The 17,960-nt window shown below is 32.7% G+C and overlaps 1 protein-coding gene across 1 annotated transcript in view; it reads left to right on the top strand.

Moving 5' to 3' along the window:
* Positions 1 to 1,332: 1,332 nt before the first annotated feature.
* Positions 1,333 to 17,960, top strand: part of LOC126882712 (uncharacterized) — a 30,158-nt gene continuing 13,530 nt past the window's right edge. The window contains exons 1-2 of the mRNA XM_050647694.1: positions 1,333 to 2,707; positions 2,813 to 3,139. Coding sequence (XP_050503651.1) covers positions 1,333 to 2,707; positions 2,813 to 3,139 — 1,702 coding nt within the window. The remainder of the gene's footprint in view (positions 2,708 to 2,812; positions 3,140 to 17,960) is intronic.

Here is a 17,960-nt window from a genome sequence, read left to right on the forward strand (position 1 = left end):
TGGTCAGTTTCCGTTTGATTAATTGGACTACTTAATGATGATAAAGAAGGACAGTCAGAATCTTGATGTCCGACCGTCTTGCATCTGGAGCAGTTTAAACCGTCTATGGAAATGTATATTCTATATGATGTATTGTCGAATGAAATTAGGAATGAGTCAGGAATCGATGCATTTTCTAAAGGACTTATGAAGATTTGCCTTCTAAAGCTAAGCACGTGGCTATATTCCGGGTCTTGCATGCCTACTCGTAGAAACGTCATGTTGGAGACGGATTTTATACCCATAGTTTTTAGATGGTCTTCAATTATGCTATTAGGTATAGTAGGACATACACTTGATATGATTAATCTCTGGGCAGGAGTTATTAATCTTCGTACTTCAATTTGGTTGCCGTCAATAATTACATGTTTGTGGGAGCTAAGAAATTGGTCAACTATATATTTAGACGAGAGGTAGATGCAGATGCGGTTGTTTGCGATTCTGGATGCCCAAATAACGTTTTTGGGCTGTACTATTGATCCAACAGCTTTTACATATTCGAAAACTTGTATTCCTTGTATGGTTGAAAGTATGATACCTTGGTCTTTTGAAGGATGTTTAAAACTGTTTAATGCATGAGAGTAAGAGATATGTGACGTAGTCGGTGTATTTCGTGAAGTAGTAGCTAATTCCGGTTCAGCCATCGTCCCGTTGAAAATTTACATGCATTGGAACAGCGGATCTGAAGCCGGACCTGGCCTCTTAACAAAATTAGACGGCAGCCTAATTACTTGAATCAGCAAAAAGTTGTTGTCGATAATCGATAATTTGGATTGAAATCGATAAAATATTGCCTTTTAACTTCTGATTTTATGGTTAGATATAAATAATGCAATTTTGTACTCACAGAATCGTTGGTTTTTTAACACACTGTCACATTTAAACTTTATCTTGCAAACAATGTAAAAATTAAATTATATTTCAACTTTTAACTACTTGAATTTATAAATTTGTCAGGAGTGATATAAAGCTGTAAGATTTGCTTGCTATCAGGACCGGACTCTGATAAGTTTTTGTTGATAGTAATTTAGATATATTAATTTGGAACTAAAATTCGTTGATTTTGGTTTGTAGCGTATAAGAGGATAAAAATATTGATGTTGTTAATGAGTTACTTATAGAAAAACTGGATGTTTTAAATTATTTCAATTATTGTTTTAAGTTATTTGGTTTATCAAAAATTTATGAAAATAATTTACTACGGTATAGTAGAAATAAAATAGGTGTAAAAAATATATATTAAATAATAAATATAATATGATTAGGATTTGATATCAGGGGACAACTCAATTCATGACAGGGATTCACATAAACTTTCAGAATTGTAGGGGACTGAACACGAAAACTGCGGAATTCTATAAAAATTGCTTGGAAGGTAATTATGATGTAGTAGTAGCTGTAGAAACATGGCTTCGGGAGGATATGGTTGATGGAAAACTAATTGATACAAATGTATTTAACTTATTGAGATCTGACAGAAACCAGGAGATTTCTGGCAAAACTAAGGGAGAAGGAGTATTAATGGTAATAAAAAAGGAGCATAAGATTTTAAAAGTAACAAAACATTGTTCATCTTTTGAAATTTTGGTTGCGGATTTACAAATTAATAACAAATTAAGTATAAAATTAATTGGAGTGTATATTCCACCAGATTGTAAATTACATGACTATGCGAATTGCTTCGAATTGTTACAAACACATATTACTGATATTAATAACACGTTTATTTTTGGCGACTTCAATATTGCAGAAATTAAAGGAACCGAAAATCTAGATTTTACTAATGGAAGTGCTAAGTTTAAAAGTATGATTGAGTTTTTAAATTTTAATTCATTTTTGCTTTATAACAATGTAAAAAACTGGCAGGGCAAAACTTTAGATCAAGTAGTAGCATCTGCAGATAATATAAATAGTTGTAAGGTATGTCAAGAACAGTTACCGTTAGTAAAGGAAGATAGATTACATCCATCTCTGGAAATTCAACTTTCATTTACAGTATCAAGTTTTAGACAAACAGATAAGTTAGTTGGTAATAGATTTAATTTTAAAAAAGCGAATTTTGATTTGATGTGTGATTTGATGAGAAATATGACGTGGGAAGCTGTAACAGAGGAAATAGAAGTAGATAAAGCTCTAGATATCTTTTACTCAAAAGTACTTAATATATTTGAAGGATCTGTACCACAATATAATATTTACAAGAATTATTCTAATTTTCCGAAATGGTTTACGCCTGATATCAAAAAGTTGCTCAAACAAAAAAATAATTTTAGAAAGTTAAGACATGTTTCAATTTATTTTAATAATCAATTTATAGAGACCAGAAAAAAACTGAAATCATTAATTAACATAGAGCACAGGAAATATATACGGCAAATTGAGGAAAATATAGAAAATGAGTTTAACAATTTCTGGAATTTCATTAATAATAAGAATTCTAAGTCTAATCAAACAGAAATATTTTATTTTGGGGGTAAAGAAATAAATCAGAGTGATACTGCTAATGAGTTTGCGAAATATTTTGAATCTGTTTATTCTACCGACATTTCCAGCTATAACACTAATTTTACAAATATTATTAGTAATAACAATGTTTTGAATTTACCATCAATAACAAGCGTAGATTATGATAATGCAGTCAAAAAGCTGAAACCAAAGAAAGCTGCCGGTATAGATGGCATCCCCCCGTATATTTTAAAGGCATGCCAAGAGTGGTTAAAGTTACCATTATTACATATTTTTAATCTAATAATGACTTATTCAAAATTTCCAGAAAAATGGAAACTATCTTCAATTACTCCAATATTTAAGGCGGGTAACAAAATAGATATTGAAAATTATAGAGGAGTCGCTATTATGTGTGCTCCATCAAAAATTTTCGAACAAATATTGCATGCTCATGTATATAATCACGTCAAAAATAGTATTAATGATCATCAACATGGTTTTATGTCGGGTCGCTCGATAAACACAAGTTTTATTTCATTCACCGAGTCTGCAAACAATGCGTTAGAAAAACAATTGCAATTGGATGTAGTGTATATGGATTTCGAAAAAGCCTTTGATAAAGTAAAACACGATGTTCTTTTAAGAAAGTTATGTAATTTTGGCTTATCTGATAATCTAATAAAGTTATTTAAAAGTTATTTGCAGAATAGGAGTTTTGTTGTAAAACACAATGGAAATACTTGTAAATTTAAGGCTAACTCGGGAGTACCACAAGGGTCTAATCTTGGACCACTTTTGTTCTTAATGTTTATAAATGATTTAGCAAACGTCATCCAGTATTCAGATTACTTATTATTTGCAGATGATTTTAAGTTATTCAAAATAATTCAAACTGTTAGGGATTGCGTAATGATTCAAAGGGATATTGAGAACATTTTATTATGGGGTGACAATAATAAGATCAAATTCAATATAAATAAGTGCTACGTTATGTCTATTACCCGTAAAAGAGAACCAATAGTATTTGATTATTTAATAGGACTGAATGTTTTAAAAAGGACCAGTGAGGTCAAGGATTTGGGTTTGATTTATAATAATCAACTGTCATTTGCTACACATATTGGTAAAGCTGCAAAACGAGCGAACCGTATGCTGGGTTTTATATGTCGACAAACTTGCGATTTTACTAGTATTAAGGGTATAAAAATATTATATAATACTTTAGTTAGACCAATATTAGAATTTGGTTCCATTATTTGGGGACAACAACCTCAAGTACATTTAGAGGCACTAGAAAAAGTTCAGAATAAGTTTCTTCGTTATTTGTATTTCAAAAAACATCATCGATGGCCTGATTATGGAACCATAAGATCAACCATGCTAAGGGAAGAATTTGAAGTTTTGTCTTTGGCTAGTAGGCGCAAATTTGTAATGGCAATGCTTTTATATAAAATAATTAATAATATTTCAGGTACAATTGATTTACGAATGCGGATACCATTTAATGTTCCTCGAAAAGCAACGAGATATCAGTTGTTGTTTGGAAAAATAAGAACATCTGTTTGCTCTCCTCTAGAGGCCATGTTGAAACTAGCGAACAATATAAATTTAGTAAAAAACATTGATTTTACAATGTCAGTTGGTTGCTATAGACGTATAGTGCAAGAGCACTTTAAACTAGTAGATGGATAATAGATATCATTAGTCTAGCTGTTTTTGTGTTAAAGTCTTCTATATCTGCCTATCAATAGTTGTGCTAATGACTGTATATATTAGTTATATTTGTTATATAAAGTTTATGATTATAACTGTCTATGTAAAAAGGTTTTAGGACCTGTTTGGATTTTTATAAATAAATAAATAAATAAATAAAATAGAGATGAAAGTCAATCGAATAATAACAGAACCCATAGAAACAAACACAGGAATCCGGCAAGGAGATTCACTAAACCCTCTACTGTTTAACATAATATTGGATGCAATAATAAAACAAGTGAAGAAAAAAAGAGGGTACAAAATGGGCAATAGAGAGATAAAAATACTCTGTTACGCTGATGACACCGTGTTAGTAGCAGAGTGCGAAGACGACCTACAAAGATTATTGCACGAGTTCAACATTAACGCAAAAGAAATGAATATGAAAATATCAGTCCAAAAAACAAAAAGCTTAGTAATTGCCAAAGAACCAATAAGATGCAAATTGGAGTTATACAATCAAATTATACAACAAGTAATGACTTTCAAATATCTGGGAATTAATCTATCAGCCGACACCAATATCGAAGAAGACGTAAAAGACCAAATAATTAAAGCCAGTAGAACGGCCGGATGCCTAAACGACACAATTTGGAAAAACAAACACCTAAGATTGGAAACAAAGGCCCGAATATATGTCAGTTATTAGGCCAGTTATGACTTACACGGCCGAAACAAGACCAGATACAAGCAAAGCACGAAGACATCTGGAAACCAACGAAATGAAGATCTTAAGAAGGATTGCTGGAAAAGGACTACAGGATAGGGTACGAAGTGAGGAAATCAGACGCATATGTGGAGTAGACAATATAAATACCTGGGTAAAGAACAGAAAAGAAGAGTGGAATGAGCACATAAGCAGGATGTCTGAATCAAGGATAGTAAGAATAGCCAGGGACAAGTCACCGTTAGGCAGGAGAAGTATAGGACGCCCAAGGAAAAGATGGAATGACAACTTAGGGGCAGAATGAAAGGCACCGTTGAAGAAAAACAGGCAGTACTGCCTATATAAAAGAAGAAGAAGAAGAAGAAGAAGAAGAAGAAGAAGACACTCTTTGATCGGAAGTGCGATATCTTTCATTGCACCCCAGAACTGGTTAATCAAGACGCTGTATTAGTCCATCTCAAAGTCAACAAATATTAAGTTTAATTTTCTGTTGTGATAATGGTTTTCTCGACCAATTGTGTCACACAAAATATATGACTTATGCAGGATCCTCCAGGTTCAAAACTACTTTGTTCTTTCGCTTGCTGTTCTGGATTCCTTTGACTATTAGAAGATAAGATGAGAGGAACACCTAGGACGACTTGGAACGATCTAATAACAAAACAAGTTTCTGTTTTCGCTATATTTTCTGATGAGCCGTTTTAACCAGATTTGATGTTTTATTTTTTGTTTCAATCATCAGTCCGTCAACGGTACCTTTTATACAGTTGAGTCCGGGAATCTTTACCCGTGCGTCATCATTTAAAGCATACGAAATAAGTCGATGATAAGTCGGAAATTGAAATTTACTAAACGCAACAGCAAGTCACTTACTATCACTTGCTGTTGCATTTAGTAAATTTCAATTTCCGACTTATCATCGACTTACTTCGTATGCTTTAAATGATGACGCACAGGTAAAGATTCGCGGACTCAACTGTACTTACTATGTAAGTGATTGATTTGCGGTTTTATGTTAGTATTTTTTGAAAAAAAAAATGTCTTGGCTAAGCGTTGTGCAACTTTTGGTTTTATTTTGTATATGCTTTATACCCCAGGCTGTGGGTGAAAAAACGTGATATAATTCAGGAATTTTTTAAACCTATCAGGTGTTGTAAAGAACGATGTTAGGAATAACTTCTATTAAAATGTAACCAAAAATATTGTGCGCTTTTTTTAATTGCGATTTTCATTTGTTAAATTTGCAATTTTTATTGATTTTTAATGTTGTAGCTTAGGATATTGATTTTAGAGAAAAACTTTTAAATAAAAAGTTGTAGTAAATTAAAAAACCTACAATTTGAGCTATGGTAACTTTAATTTCGTTAATTGGTTATTGCAAAACAGCCTGCGAAAGGACCAAAATCGCCGTTTTTTACAATTGCATTATTTATTGTAAAATAATTTTTTTTATTTTTTAAAGCTTTAAATTGAAGACCTTTCAATTCCAAACATAAAAAAAATTGTAAAGCCAGATTAACGAATTTGTTGCTTAGATATTATAAATTGTTTATCCCAAGAGGTAAAATGTCGAAGGCTATAACTTTTTGAAAAAAAATCGTAGAAAGTTGGTGAAACATCCAATCTCCTTCGAAAGGGTTATGTTTTCATATTCTGATGTAAATAAATGCGTAAAGCATTTTTAAACCTCTAATTTTTGGATTTGAAAATAAGGGGACAAATTTCGTTATAAACATTTAGAGCTGAAGCGGCCCTGTACATCCTATGAGTTTTTAACTTACATATTATTGTTGCTGAAGATGAAATAAAGGTTTATAAAAAATAAAAAATTTCTACGACCAACTGAAGCCGAGATAATTTTTGGGTTTGCAAATAAGGGGGCAAATTTCGTTATAAACATTTAGAGCTGAAGCGGCCCTGTATATCCTATGAGTTTTTAACTTACAGATTATTGTTGCTAAAGACGAAACGAAGATTTCTAAAAAAATTAAAATTTTCTACAACCAACTGAAGCCGAGATAATTGTTTTTTTTTTTCTTAAATCATAGTGCCTTTATTTATAACAATTAAGAAATTATTTTACAGTCATTGACTAAAGAAAGACTTATATTATATTAAAATAAAAATTATTATAAAACATAATTATATTTAATTATTAAAAATTATTTTTTAAGTCGGTGCTTTTGCAAGCGGCTGAATTTTGCAAATCGCCCGGCTCGCTTCAAATCCGCGTGCTCGGAAAATTTTTACGTAACTTGTATTAAATGACAGAAAACAATTTACCAATTTACCACTGTATTTGTTTTTCTTTATAAACTTTTATATGTGAAATCCAAAAAGAATAGTCACTACAAGAAAAAAAAGTTTTATGTATATTATAGTAAGAAGTAACATTATTATTATTATATTTATATAACAATGAAAAAATTAAAGATATAGTTATATATTTCATATATATGTAACATTTTTGTAATATTATTTCTTCAGAAATGGAATTTCACATATAAAAGTTTATCAAGAAAAACAAATACAGTGGTAAATAGATTGTATATTATATCGGTAATATTATTAAATTGTTTTCTGTCAAAATTTAATACAAGTTACGTGAAAATTTTCCGACCGCGCGGATTTGAAGCGAGCCGGGCGATTTGTAAAATTCGGCCGCTCGCAAAAGCACCGATTTTAAAAATAATTTCTAATAATTAAATGTAATTATATTTTATAATAATTTTTATTTTAAGATAATATAAGTTTTTCTTCAGTCAATGACTGTAAAATAATTTCTTAATTGTTATAAATAAAGGCACTACGACTTAAGAAAAAAAAAACAATTATCTCGGCTTCAGTTGGTTGTAGAAAATTTTTATTTTTTTATAAATCTTCGTTTTGTCTTCAGCAACAATAATCTGTAAGTTAGAAACTCCTAGGATGTACAGGGCCGCTACAGCTCTAAATGTTTATAACGAAATTTGCCCCCTTATTTGCAAACCCAAAAATTATCTCGGCTTCAGTTGGTCGTAGAAATTTTTTATTTTTTTATAAATCTTTGTTTCATCTTTAGCAACAATAATCTGTTAGTTAAAAACTCATAGGATGTACAGGGCCGCTTCAGCTCTAAATGTTTATAACGAAATTTGCCCCCTTATTTTCAAACCCAAAAATTAGAGGTTTAAAAATGTTTTACGCATTTATTTACATTAGAATATAAAAATATAAATCTTTCGAAGGAGATTGGATGTTTCATTAACTTTCTACGATTTATTTTCAAAAAGTTATAGCCTTCGACATTTGAGCTCTTGTGATAAACAATTTATAATATCTAAGCAACAAATTCGTTAATCTGGCTTTACAATTTCTTTTATATTTGGAATTGAAAGGTCTTCATTTTAAAACTTTAAAAAATAAAAAAAAATTATTTGTACAATAAATAAGGCAATTGTAAAAAACGGCCATTTTGGACATTTCGCAGGCTGTTTTGCAATAACTAATTAACGAAATTAGACCTACCATAGCTCAAATTGTAAGTTTTTTAATTTACTACAACTTTCTATTAAAAAGTTTTTCTCTGAAATCAATATCCTAAGCTACAAAATTAAAAATCAAATAAAATTGGAAATTTAACAAATGAAAATCGCAATTAAAAAAAAAGCGCACAATACTTTTGGTTACATTTTAGTAGAAGTTATTCCTGGCATCGTCCTTTACAACACCTGATAGGTTTCAAAAATTCTTGAATTATATCCTGAAATCGACCTATTTTTCACCCACAGCCTGGGGTATTACGGATTGTGTATCTCTATTTCAAACAAATGAAAACCAATATATTATGTGATTTCTTTAATTTGGTATTGAGAAAAATAAGTCTGTTTTCTAGCTGAACCAAATCACAAATTTCTAATAATTTGAGTAACTTTGAGTTGTAAAAAAGGAACTTAATTTGGTGAGGTCATGTGCAGCTACTAAAAAATAAAATACCGATCTAAAACATATGGGGGACTAAAGCATACGGAAAACAGAAGAGAGGAAGACTTGACACGGTGTAATAGCCAAACAGAATCATCATCATCAATGGTGCTACAGCCCTATGAAAGAGCCTCGACCTTCTTAAGTCTATTACGTTCGTGAATTTTACAATAGGGGAGGCTATACCTAACTCTAAAATATCTAGACAAATTTGCACTAGCAAAAAAATGCGCCAAAAAATGTAATGTAAGGCCCCATTTTTTGACCATTTTTTTATTTACATTTCATAATATCATCATAGTTCATAATATCATATCATTTTAAAAATAATTAGTCTATATAAAAGTCTAATACATACCAAAGTTTGTCTCGTTTATTTGTTAACAATTCCATCTTTGTAAGTATTAGATGCATATCCACAAAGCTTACATGCATATCAAAATAAATACAGATTTGAAGTTTTGCAGTCCATACAGGTTAAAGGTTCACATTTTTTAAGATACTCAACTGATTTTTTTTAATTCGAAACGCGGCCTACTGCGAATTCAAAAATATGATAAATTACCGATATTTAGCTTTGCGTTACAAATATCGGAAAAAGTTATTTCAACAAGTTGTTCCAAATATTATTCTAACCCCAAATATCAAATTTCATAACAAAATTCGCACTTTTAGTTTTTTCATTATTTTTAGTCAGGACCCTTAAATTCGTTGTCCCGAGATGCACGCAACGGCAACGGAGCCGAGAAGCTAGTTAGCCTCCGTTGGTAAATCTCCGGGCAGCGTGTGATGGCACCGTAGATGCCACTGTTAGGAGACCGGGTCTCCTTAAACGCCTGCTGCACTGCGCGGAGCATTAGCAACGGAGGCTGGCCGGCTTCTCGGCTCCGTTCATGCATCTCGGGATAACCCAGGGTCCTGCCTACAATAATAATAAAAAAACTGAGATGCAATCATGCGTTCTAATGCTAATGCTCCGTACTTATGGATATTTAGTGATAATATGGAATTTACACGTTGTATAATAGTGAGAGTGCTTGTTATTTTTAGCGATTCAAGATAAACAAAACAGTGTAGCGTGTGTAAAAAATTTATGGGGAGGCTAAGCCTCCCTTGCCTCCTCTGACGAGCCGCCACTGATTGCCAACCATTGTCAGTTTGCTGCGCCTATTTTTCTCCCATCCGCATCTACACCATCCTTCCATCTGGGTTTGGCCTACCCCTATTTCTACTTCCCACAGGTTGTGACATAAGGATTCTTCTAGGAGGGTTGTTCTGCTGTAATCTTGCTAGATCTCCTGCCCATCTTAGTATTCCTATTCTGATAAGAGATACTACGTTTTTACAACCAAATTTTTGTTTATATCTGTGGTATACCTCGTAGATGTACCTCCTCTTCTAAATGCCATTTTCACAGATGCCACCGAATATTCCTCTCAGGATCCTTCGTTCAAATATAAGCAGAAGGTTTTCATCTGCCTTGGAGATGGTCCATACCTCCGATTCACATGTCCACACTGGTTGTATAAGGGTTTTGTATATGGTTATTTTTGTTTTTTGGCTTAAGTTTCTGCTTCTCATATATCTACTCAGCCCAAAATAGCATTTGTTTGCTAGGATTATCCTTCGCTTGATTTCTTCCGTCATGACGTTCTATTTGGCGATAAGGGAGCCTAAGTATCACTTCAAAGGTAGAGTAATCAACCGTGAATTGGTGACCGATGTTTCTGGCTCTATTGTTGGGTGTTGATGCATCGATCTTAGTTTTCTCCTCGTTTACTTACAGGGCCATATTTTTTGAGGCATTTGAGAAGGTGGTATACATTTCTTCTAGCTTGTGTGTTGTGCGGGCAACTAGGTCCACGTCATCTGCATATGCCAAAATTTGGGATGATGGATTAAAAATATTTTCTCTGTTGTCTATTCGGGCATCTCTGGCCGCCTTTTTCCTACAGCTATGTTGAAGAGGAGACACGGCAGCGTATCTCCCTGTCGCAGCGATTTCAAACGCCTGTGATTGTTTCCCCTGTATTTCAACTTTGCTAACAACTTTACGCATTGTAGCCTTAACCAATCTTATGAGTTTATCAGGGATGTGGAATTCATCCATGGCTTCATACAATTTATTTCTTAGGACACTATCATAGGTCGATTTAAAATCTACGAAAATATGGTATGTGTCGATATTGAATTCATTGAATTTTTCCAGTATTTGCCTCAGCGCAAAGATCTGGTCTGTTGTTGATCGACCAAGACTAAAACCACTTTGAGATTCTCCAAGAAGATCCTATGAATGTGCACTTAGGCGACCATATAAGATACTCAAAAATATTTTGTAAGCTGTATTAAGGAGGGTTATTTTCCTATAGTTTCTGAATTCCAATTGATCCCTTTTTGTGTAACGGGCAAACGATTCCAGTACACCACTCTTTCGGGATTTGTTCCTCATTCCAAACTCTCAGTATTATTTTATATACTTGATTAGCCAGAGCAGCACCTCCATATTTAATACGTTCCGCGGATATACCATCACTTCCTGGAGATTTATTATTTTTTAGGCGTTTTATTGCAACCCGTACTTCTTGAATTGATGGAGACTCTAATGGTGTATTGTTGCTTGCTCTTGGGGGTGGTTGATTTGGATCTTCTACTTGGATAGTACGTAGTTCTTTATAGTGTTCCACCCACCTTTTCAACATTTCTTCTTTTGTATTGAGTATGTGCCCGTTCTTATCCTTACATAGTCTTAGCCTTGGTATATAATAGCAAAACAGAAAGCAAGAAAAAAAAGGAATTACATGGAGAGACTTCCCTACGACCTCATACAATTTTTTTTAAGGAACAATGTCTTTAGTCGACGTTTTGCACTTTTTGGCCTTATTTTTTGTATGCTTTGAGGACTGTGTATCTGTTATTCAAATTAAATGAGAACTTATATAGGTCTGGATCCCGCGTATGAAAAAAAAAGTTGATTAATAGCAAGCTGAAAATTTGTTAATAGCTTAATGGTGTCTAGTCGGAAAAACTTTGATATATGGGGACACTGTAACAGGGGCAGTTTTAATTGTGGAACAGGTTAAAAATTTGGAACGGTCAGACCACGAAAACGGCACATTTACTTTGTCCGACAGAACAGACTTAAACTCTCCGAACAGAGATTAAACTCTCATGCAAAAATCAGACTGCTATTTATCGCAGTCGCTCTCATGCAAAATATATATAATATTTTGTTTTGCGAAAAATCGCTGTTATGTAAGTCCTCAAGTTCTTTGTTTATAACAAACTTATCGACATCCGGATCAACTGTTACCCAAAAAATTCGTGTTCTACGGGTCAAAATACATAAAAAACTTGGGTAAGTCCATCTGAATTAAGGAGGCTGTTGTACCCCCCTGGCGGCAGGACTATTCGATTCAGAATTACTAAGTACAATAAAAATATTCTCTCGCTACACCAATTTTCAAATTTCTAATAGTTTTAGTAACTTCAAGAGCATCCGTATCCAGTTTTCTTTTTTTTTTGCAGTAGGTACCTCTTTCATGCTTTGAAATATTTCATTTAGGAAAATTTAAATTTTTCTAGCCAACACGTCTGTTAATTGCTTTTTAATCCATTGGAAAAATTTCTTTCACGTGCTTGAATAAGGCTGAAATTTCTAAAAATAATGCTGTTCGCAATTTTCAACCAGAGATCGGGAGAAAATTACTATGCACCGGATTCTGACGTTTTAATGCATTTCTAATTAAATATATATCTGATGATGGAAATAGGAGTGGAAATTAAAAGTACGTTACCGGTTAGGAGGAATGAAGTTGTTTGTTGATTTCAAATTTGGAATATTTTAGGTGTATAGAAACGTAGAAAAATGGAAAGAAAAGTGACAGAAAGGATTGGCACAAATTGTTGAGAACTTATTTAGAAAAACTTTTAACAAGGAAGCTTTCTTTTTAAGTAAAAATAAAATCTATAAACTATCACATTTCATTTCTGTCTTCATTTCATTTCAACTCCTACCTGAAGAAAAGGATAATAAGGTCCAGAATCTCAATGATAACACAAGAAAAGGAATAAAAAATTGAAAAACATGGTATAAACAATTTAAAGGATAACAACCAGAACGAAGAATATAACTCTCTCTCTCTCTCTCTCTCTCTCTCTCTCTCTCTCTCTCTCTCTCTCTCTCTCTCTTTCTCTGTCTCTCTCTCTCTTCTCGTTCTAAATTACTGAGGATCGTGCTTCCGTGATGATTATGGAACAAATTTTCGCCAGTTGTCTTTATCTTTTTATCTACAGGTGTAGAAGAGTTTTGCAGAACAATTGGCCCACTGAATTTTGAATTTGGTTGGACCATCTAATAGTCTATGGCGCATCTGTTTTGAGATGGACGTTGAGAGGTGACTCAAATTTTTTTGCAGAAATTGCTTGAAAATAAATCAAATAATAATATTTGAGTTATCCTCCCTCTCAAAAAGGTCCGGAACATTGTTTAAATAATCAAAATGTCAAAAATTGAAGGAAAAATTCGATTTTTTTCTTGGTTTTTTGATTATAACTTTAAAAGTATTCCTTTCCGAGAAAAGTTGTACTGACATAAAAGTTGTGTAATTAAATCTCCTACAATATAGAATTGGTTAAAAATTTAAAAAATAGTCACCCTAGTTGCAAAATAGCAATAATTGCGAAAAAAACATACAAAAACAAGTATTCACATTTTACGTTTTTCAACCATTTATGCTGCACTTAGGACCTTCATATTTCACCCAGAAAAACTTTATAATACCGTAAAACAATACTGTAAATTTCATTAAGATCGGTTTAATAAATTTTGCAAAATAAATTTTAAAATCCAGCTTTCGAAAAAAAAATTCATTTTTTCAAAATGTTACAGGACTGAAAATAAAGCAGATAGCAAGTTGAATTTTTTTTGCTTATAGAAGTGTACTGTACCTTTCATTTTCAATTTTCAAAATTAAAATCGATTAATTACCACGGCGTCAGAAAATTTTTGAAATAAACAATAATTTTTGGTGCTACGCGCAGGACAGCGGTGTTCGATTCACACAAGTTGATTTCCACCAAAATTTCTTCCAATCTTTATCTAATATATTATTTTCTTACTCTATATTTTGTTGTATTTTAATATTTTAATTCCACAAAAATCAAACCAATTTTATTATTGTTTGTAAAATATTGTTTAAACAATTGCATATGTTTAAAAATAATAAACTTTTATTATTTAAGTTAAAATATATGAACAAAGAAAGTTTTTGCTAATTAAAGTGTTATTTCAAAGAACAGAGTATGTGTTATTATTTTGCAATAAACAAATTTATTTATTTATATCGAAATTGTAATGATAGGCTGACGCTCCGTCCAAACATCGACACTCGGAACCGTGCGATTCTCTCAAATCGCGCAGGTGCCCCCACTAAGTTCCACCTCTCCGAACCAACGCCGCCAGAGGGATATTTAAGAGCATCGTAAGCGACGATCCGGCAGTCCTGAACGACCGTTCTGGGCTCCATAACCAGCCAAGCGAAGTGAGCGAGGCCGGCCAACCTGAATCGCGACGTGCACCGTTCGTGAGGTGATTCGTAAACTCAGGCAGGCCAACTCGAGACGAGACGCACGGTGTACCGAAGTGAGGTAATGTGCGACTCGTAATTCAACGGAGGCAAGCGTATTGAGCGAGCCCCGATAGATATAATATATTTGAATACCTCTGTTAATTTTGGTTCTTCTGTTACAGACGCCCATCCGGAGGAAGACTTCGCTGGAACGGGATAAAATATCAAATTATTATTTTGCGTTATATTGTTATAATTTAGAGTTAATAAATTTGCTTTGTTTTCAACCTGTGTTTTACTGAGTCTGTCGTCCTGAAAGAACTACCCGTTACAAATTTGGCGCCCGAGCAAAAGTCGAAATATACGCAAGTAAACGTCGTTATTCGACGCCCAGATAATAACGAAAATGCCGACAGAGAAAGACACAGACTCAGTATCAGGTGCCACGACGGGTACGTCATGGATAAATCGTCTTTCCAAAGAGGAATTACAGCGCGACGCCGAAAGATGCGGGTTGGATTCCAAAGGAACCGTCGACGAGTTAAGATTAAGACTCAGAACCTTTTATAAGGATCGCGGGGAAGCGACAGGAACAATCCCAAAAAGCAATACTTCCAAGGAAGCCGAACCAGAAACACTGACCCAAGAAATTTCATTAATCAGAAACCAATTACAAGACTTAACAATGACAAAACAAATGAGGCAATCAGATTTGCTAAATCAAGTGCGGAGGTGGAACACACACTTCGACAAGAAACATTCGGATGCAGTAGACTTCATAGAAAGGATAGATGAATTAAGCCTAGCCTACGAGGTCGATAAGCAAGATCTGCTAAAAGCATTACCAGAATTGTTAGGAGACCACGCATTGTCATGGTACCGAAACAACAACAGAAATTGGGATTCATGGACGGACTTCGTCAAAGATTTTAAGAAAGCTTTTTATCCCAGAGAATATTTGCTACAGCTAGAGGAGCAAATCAGAAACAGGAAGCAAAAAAAATTAAAATGTATCAATCATTATCAAAGGTCATTGGAATGCCCAATCAGAGCAAACTATCCGCTGTCCTGCGCGTAGCACCAATAATTAATGTTTATTTAAAAAAATTCCTGACGCCGTGGTGGTAATCGATTTTAATTTTGCAAAATTGCAAATGCAAGATTCAGTCCATTTCTATACGCACAAAAATTTTCAACTTGCTATTTGCTTTATTTTAAGTCCTGTAACATTTTGAAAAAATGAATTTTTTTTACGAAAGCTGGATTGCAAAATTTATTTTGCAAAATCTATTGAACCGATCTTAATTAAATTTACAGAATTGTTTTACTGTATCATAAAGTTTTTCAGGGTGAAATATGAAGGTCCTAAGTCTAGCATAAATGGTTGAAAAACGTAAAATGCGAATAATTGTTTTTGCATGTTTTTTTCACAATTATTGCTATTTTGCAACAAGGGTGACCATCTTTTAAATTTTTAACCTATTCTATATTGTAGGAAATTTAATTACGCAACTTTTATGTCAGGACAACTTTTCTCGGAAATGAATACGTTTAAAGTTATAATCAAAAAACGAAGAAAGTAATCGAATTTTTCCTTAATTTTTTGACATTTTGATTATTTAAACAATGTTCCGCACTTTTTTGAAAGGGAGGATAACTCAAATATTATTATTTGATTTATTTTCAAGCAATTTCTGCAAAAAGATTTGAGTCACCTCTCAACGTCCAAATGTACTAATATTTTTACAGATGCGCCCTGGTCTATAATTGTTGGGGCGACTACGAACTCCCCCACGCTACCTAGATTTTAATGGGTTCAGTTTTATAATACGATTAAAAGCGACTACGAACTGGCCCACGCTACCAATGTACTTAGATAATATTTTTGTGAACATAGTTTTTATTTTACTTTATTTTATTGAAAAAGAAACCCAATTCCCAAAGCATGAGCGAAAATTTTAAATGATTAAATAATGAAACTATTACAATATAATCGAATAAATTTTATTTATAAATCTACATTAACTTATATACAATAACAAAAACTACAGTTAAACAATAACAATGCTTAATTCTAATGTGTGATTAGTGATTAAAATAAGTAAGAGTGAACACTATATTTTAGATTTTACAAGTTAGCTGCATAATAATTGCAGCTAATAATGAAGTCTAATTTAATATTTTGATTAACGTAATATTCATTTAGCCTATTTTCAATAAAATCAACTTTTCTTTTTGCCGTTTTATCAAGTTTTTTTTTTGAATCGTGCAATTCTAATTTTCACATATTTATACTTCTGCTTGGACATTTAACAAAATGTCTGTAAATTTAAATATGTCAGGATTTATAAAAGCATTTGTTAAATTTCGCGTGAAATGATTCACATGCATTTGTAGTAGATATAAGAGATGATGAATTTGAAGCCCACATGTAAGGTGGAAATGTTGAATCTTCCGTTAAATAATTATCAACTAGGTAATCACAAAATTGCAAAACTCTGTCATCTTCTGGCATGATATTAAAAAGTTCATCAGAAAAAAAGTCACCAACATCATTTGGATCTAAATAAGGAATGCCGAAAAACAATTTTAAATATTTTCCAATAACAGTTTGATTTTTATATTCCAAGGACAAACCTAAATTTTGAATTTTTCGGTACCAATTTTTGTGTTAAATGAAATTTGCAACAAAAAATAATAATGTTTTGCCACACTAACTTGGCTGCATTTTCAATTGCTATTTCAAAATCAGAAATTATTCGCTTCGGTTTGAAATTTAAATTGAAATCTGTACATATTGTTATTAATGTATCAAAAGTACTTTTGTACGATTGCTGTGATTTATTTGGTAATAAACAAAATACCAGAGTAACATAAAAACCATTTTTGTAGCCATGTATATTAAACATCTGACAAAAATATTTAGAACATTATTGAAAAGTTTCATGTACATACAAAGAATCTACATTACACAAAAAGTAAAGATATGTGAAACAACTAAAAATTGCGGAATTATTTCTCGTAAATAATAAAAAGTTCTCACCTGTATTTGTTTTTAAATTTAAGTTCACTAACACTTGTAGAATTTCTTCCTGTGACTTGGGCAATGATGGTGTGGATTTTCATCTTGAAGCATAGATATTTATTCGAACGCAAGAAGTGTCTTTCCTTCCTCAATTCCTTGTGGACGATCTTTAAAGGTCTTTCACATATATCTTCTACAGCTTTCCTCTTTGTAGAATTACTAAAAATTTGCCGGTCAACGTGGATATCTGGAGCATGATTAATGATTATGCTCCACCGATGCTTTTTGTGCCTTTGTGTACACACCTTTGGAGACAAGGGCCCTTGAATATTTATATTCATTAACTATTAATCGGATACCAAATGAGAGAATACGAGAAATGATGGGAGTCACAAATACAATAATTGATGACATAAAAACAAAACAACTAATATGGTACGGCCATGTACAGAGAATGACAGATGACAGAATCCCTAAGCAGATTTTGGCATGGACA

The sequence above is a fragment of the Diabrotica virgifera genome, chromosome 3, assembly GCF_917563875.1.
Source record: "Diabrotica virgifera virgifera chromosome 3, PGI_DIABVI_V3a".
NCBI classification, from domain to species: domain Eukaryota; kingdom Metazoa; phylum Arthropoda; class Insecta; order Coleoptera; family Chrysomelidae; genus Diabrotica; species Diabrotica virgifera.